Consider the following 4,801-nt stretch of genomic DNA (forward strand, 5'->3'; position numbering starts at 1 on the left):
CATGCAGAATATACACAAGGGTTTTAGCCAGAACAGTATTTAATTCAGATTTGGACAATTATGTGAATCATTTATTTGAAATGAAATGCGTTCTATGCTCTTGTCCAGGCTGGACACTGATTAGACCCAGACTTTCCTCTTGAACTTCATTGTGCAGTTGGATCCCTATAAATCTATGGGGCCTGGATGGGTCTAATCCCATCCTTGGATGGGATTCATCCAAGAATCTTTAAAGAGCTGCTGATGTCATTGCAAAGCTGCTCAACTATTTTTGAGCAGTCTTGGGAATCCAGAGGTCCCAGCTGACTGAAAGCTGGCAAATGTTGCCCTGATTTTGAAGAAGGGCAAGAAGGACCCTGGAAACTTCAGCCTGTCAGTCTCACTTCACTGACAGGTAAAATCATGGAAAATATTTTTCTGGGAGCTGTTGAGAAACACCTGCAGGACAATGCAGTCATGGGTCATAGCCGGCATGGCTTCATGAGGGCAAAGTCCTGCTCATTGAACCTGATTTCCTTCTGCAACAGGCTACCCACCTAGCTCATCAAGGGACATCAGGTGATGCAATCTTTTTGGACTTTTAAATGAAGCTTTTGATACCATCTCTCACAGTATCCTTCTGGACAAGCTGTTCAGCACACAGCTGGAGCTGAGCACTGGAACAGGCTCCCCAGGGAAGTGATCACAGCACCAAGCCTGTCTGAGCACAAGGTGTGTTTGGAAAAAGCTCTCAGGCACATGGTGGGATCCTCTGCGTGTCCTGTGCAGGGCCAGGTGTTGGACTCAATGATCCTGATGGATCCCTTCCAACTCAGCATATTCTGTGATTCTATGAAAGAAAGTAGGGAGCAAACTGGTTGTTTACTGTTCCCAGATGGTTTGCAGCCTTTGAGCATCAGGGAAACACCTCAGTCCCTCCACAGGAAAGCTTGCCCCTTGCTGTCTGGGAGAAGGACAACCCCACAGAAGGCATGGAGGCTGTTGGTAGCCCCCATTACATGCCCATGGAGGCTCCTCCAGGCTGACACTGGACACTGCTCATCCCCAAGTGGCAGATGAACACGGCACAGTCACAGCCCTGATTTCTGTGCAACAGCTCGAGGCTGCAGACAGCATTTTTGGGAGAATGCTGGTGTCCAGGTGTCACCATGTCTCCATCCCTGAGCAGGGCTGGGTACTGGGCACAAGCCCCAGGGAAGGAGGTCAGTAGTTACCTCCACCTTTAACAGCTGAAGGCACCAGGACGGCCCAAAACATGTGGAGGAGACGCTGTCCCCCATCACAGGCCGCTTGCCATCAGGTCTGTGGGCCAGTACTGGTCATCCAGGTACTGGCTGCTGTCTGCAGTGGGGTCTGTGACAGGGCTGGGGGGCCGAGGGGGCAGGCTGTGGGCCAGCTCCTTCTCCCACTGCACCTCCACCAGTCTGTACAGCTCCATGGCTGTCTGAGCGTCCTCCACTGATGAGTGTCCTTTGCAGCCAACCTGAGAAAAGGGGGAAAAGCCTCGTTAGATAAAAGGGGCAGCAAAAATCCCACAGGTCTGCTTGCTTGGAAGGACACAAGTGCTGTGGGTTTTGGAGACACAAAGGTTTGATGTAGCCAAGGCCATACAGGTATCTCTTCAACACGTTTTGGAGGGCACAGATCCTGTCCCTGTGATTTTACTGAGATGCTTAATGGTCAGCTTGGGAGGTCCTGGGCTCTTCCAGCTTATTTATAGCCAGGAGCACTGGGTGAACAAGGTTCATCTCCACCTCACAGAGAACACACATGGAGGTGGGAGAACCAGGCTGACCACAGAGGTTCATAGCTAACCCAGGGTTGTTTCCCATCTCAAGGTTCCTGCTGCTTACCTGGATCTTTTTATGGAGCAGGTGCCTGGCCAAGTTCTTGAGGGAGACATTGGCTCTGACGGGCAGCCCTGCTCTCTTCTTCAGCGCAGGGATCTGGCTGGTGTCTCGAGTCCTGTCTTTCGGGTGGAAGTACTTCAGGGCTTGGAAGTCATTGTGGATGGCGTGTCCTACCACAATCTTGTCTTTCAAGATCTTCAGGATCTGAAAGAGTCAAAGAGGGTTAGACAGACACCGCAGCGGAAGAAATACCAATTAAGCATAAAATAAGCCATTCTGTATTAAATTCAGCTCCTTGACTTCTCGTTTTTACGTTCCCAGAAAGAATAACAAGCAAGCAAATCAACCCACTGCACAGCTTCAGAAGCTCCCTGTCCTGTTTTGTGTCTGCCTCAGAGCAGCCCAGCAAAGGCCACAAATAATCCCAATTTGTGTCTGACAGAAAACACAAAGGCTTTCTGGAATTTTTTTTTTTAAATCTCTTTTTATTTCCTCACCTCTGCCTGGGCAGTCTTGAAGGGAATTGCATTCTTCATGTGCTGCTTGGTGATGCCGCTCCAGCGCGTCCGGTAGTCCACGACGGGGAGCTCGGGCTGGACATATTTGTCATAGATGACATCCCCCTCATAGTTCACCACGGAACAACGTGCCAGCTCACTCAGCCTGCCCTGAGGACCCGTGCCCACCATCTCACAGTCGATGGCCACATACTTGCCCGGGCGCAGGACTAGGGCGGACGTCCGCACCCTCTTGGAGCTGCCATTCCCCTGCGACAGCAGCACGGAATGGTGCCTGGCTATGCTGTCCGGAGAGGCAGATGGAGACAGGGATGCAGACACGATCCGTTTGGGCTTGGGGACTTTGTCACAGCGCGGTGCCGTGGTGCCATTTGCCTTGGTGAGTGCCTCCAGCCCCGCCTCGGGGCTCTGACTGCCCAGGCGCCCACGGGGGCTCAGCAGCCCCTTCTGCTCCAGCAGCGCCCGGCGCTCCATGAACCGCTGGTGCTTACGGCTCTTCTTCTTGCTGCGACCCTGCGGCGAGCTGGGACCTTTCGGGGCCTGAGCGCAGCCCCCCGCGGTGGGGCCATGGCTGCCCTGCAGGGTGGGCGCGGAGACCTTCGGGGCGGGCAGCAGCGGGGTCATCTGCCCTTTGCCTGGTGGCATTCCTGCTGGAGCGTGCACAGGGGGGCATGAGCGCCATGCGGACCCCATGCTCCCCTGTCAAAAAAGGTCGCACGTACCCCACGGCAACTCCCCCCCCCCCACGCGGGGTGACACAGGCAGGGCGGGGGGGGGGGGGGGGAGGGGACACGGACACACTGTCACACCCCATCCCCACACCTTTGCACCCTCATTGCCCAGTCCCACACCGCCCCATTCCCGGTCCCAGCCGGGTCCCGGCCCTGCCCACCCCACTATCCCCTGTGTCCCCCCCATTACGTATCCCCTAGGGCCCTGTCTGCCCATTACCGGGGCCCTCTCTAGCTCGCTCCAGGCCCCAGCCCCCTGCCCGCCCCGTTACCCATCCCCAGGCCCCTGCCGGCCCCTGTGGCCACCCCCGGCCCGCGGTGGCCCCGCTGTCCCCGCTGCTGACCGCTCCCGGCGCGGCTCACACGTGTCCGGCCCGGAAGCGGCCGCGCGCACATGCCCGGGCAAGTCCCACCGTGACCACGCCCCCTGCTTCCTCATTGGCTGCGATTGACGGTTAATTTGCATATGGGCGGGGCTTCGTCCGCCCCCGAGGGCGGGGTGTCGGGGGTTTTTGTGGGAATTCCGGAGCTCCGCATCTGGAGCTTCCAGCCCAGACTGGGCGATGCTCAGGGCTTCCAGCCCGTCCCACCTCTGCCCCTGGTGGAAAGGGATCCTCCGTGGTGGTGGGTTTGGGGTGGGATGCACGCTGTGGTGCCCAGCTCCACGCCCTGCAGCGCAGCCTGGCATTGGTGTGCTGCAGTTTTCCTGTGTGTTTGCTGACCCTGTGGGCATCCCTTTGTCCTGCAGGTGGGGTGGGCTGAAGCACGGCAGCTTGGGGTTTGCATTCTCCAGGCTCTCTCAGGGTGCTCCCCAGGGTTGTGGGGGGCAGCTCCGGCTGGGGCATGGTTGAAGCGGGGGTTTCAGACCGGCCTCTCGTTGCTTCACTCTTAAGGCTCACAAAAGCAATGTCCGAGGTGGTCAGAAGAGGAGAAGAGCCTCAGGCAGCCCCAGCCAGCAGCTTGTCCCTATGCATTCAGCATCGTTGCAGAGGCCGTGTGCCCTAGGGCAGACTGTGACTTGTTGTGGTGGGATGAGCCATACAACAACAAAATCACTAGTCTTCCACAGGGAACCAGGCACCATGTCCATCCTCATCCCTCTGGGCCTTGCTGGGAGCATTCCCTCTCCCTGCTACCGATGGGGCTCACAGGGATGCAGGACAAGTGCTTTTGCACTCCACTGTTCTCCCTTTCCACCACTCATTAGCTTCTCTATCCTGATCAGAAAGGAAGGGTTTAGATTACCCTGCGATTTATCTTTTCATATTTCTGTTCTGTTTTTCTTTTGGTCAGTATGCCTCTTCCTTAAATCAGTTGCTCTGTGTTCTGCATCTATTGCTTCCATCCCTGCTGTTCAGCTAATTAATCTCCCTTTAATGAGAGTCATTCAAGTGTCTCACAATATCTTGCTAGGGAGTCCTGTCAGGTCTGTATGTAGAAATTTATACTCTTTTCTGGTATTTTTGGTAAAACTGTGCATTACAGCTCTCAGGGATGGTTCATTTGGTATTCCTGGGCCTCTTCACTCTGTTTTTCTCCCCCTAAATGAGGTGTGAGCTGACCATCACCACACAAGTGGGAGCAAACTCGAGTCTTGCTGTGAGGGATGTGGGCTTGCATTTCTGCTCCAGCTCTGGGTGGATAAGAAGGTGGTGTCACTGGCTGCTCTTCTCCCTCACACCCTGCATTATGATGAGAGATT

The 4,801-nt window shown here is 55.4% G+C and overlaps 1 protein-coding gene across 1 annotated transcript; it reads right to left on the reverse strand.

The window, feature by feature from the left end:
• Positions 1 to 1,182: 1,182 nt before the first annotated feature.
• Positions 1,183 to 3,169, reverse strand: AEN (apoptosis enhancing nuclease). The gene is made up of 3 exons (XM_082290890.1): positions 2,348 to 3,169; positions 1,854 to 2,054; positions 1,183 to 1,483 (listed from the first exon to the last, which is right to left on the reverse strand). Exons 1-3 carry the CDS (start codon positions 3,059 to 3,061, stop codon positions 1,280 to 1,282), a joined length of 1,119 nt encoding a protein of 372 aa, XP_082147016.1. The 5' UTR covers positions 3,062 to 3,169; the 3' UTR covers positions 1,183 to 1,279.
• Between the last annotated feature and the right edge of the window lie 1,632 nt (positions 3,170 to 4,801).

The sequence above is a fragment of the Coloeus monedula genome (genome assembly GCF_965178545.1).
Source record: "Coloeus monedula genome assembly, chromosome: 14".
Taxonomy (NCBI): Eukaryota; Metazoa; Chordata; class Aves; order Passeriformes; family Corvidae; genus Coloeus; species Coloeus monedula.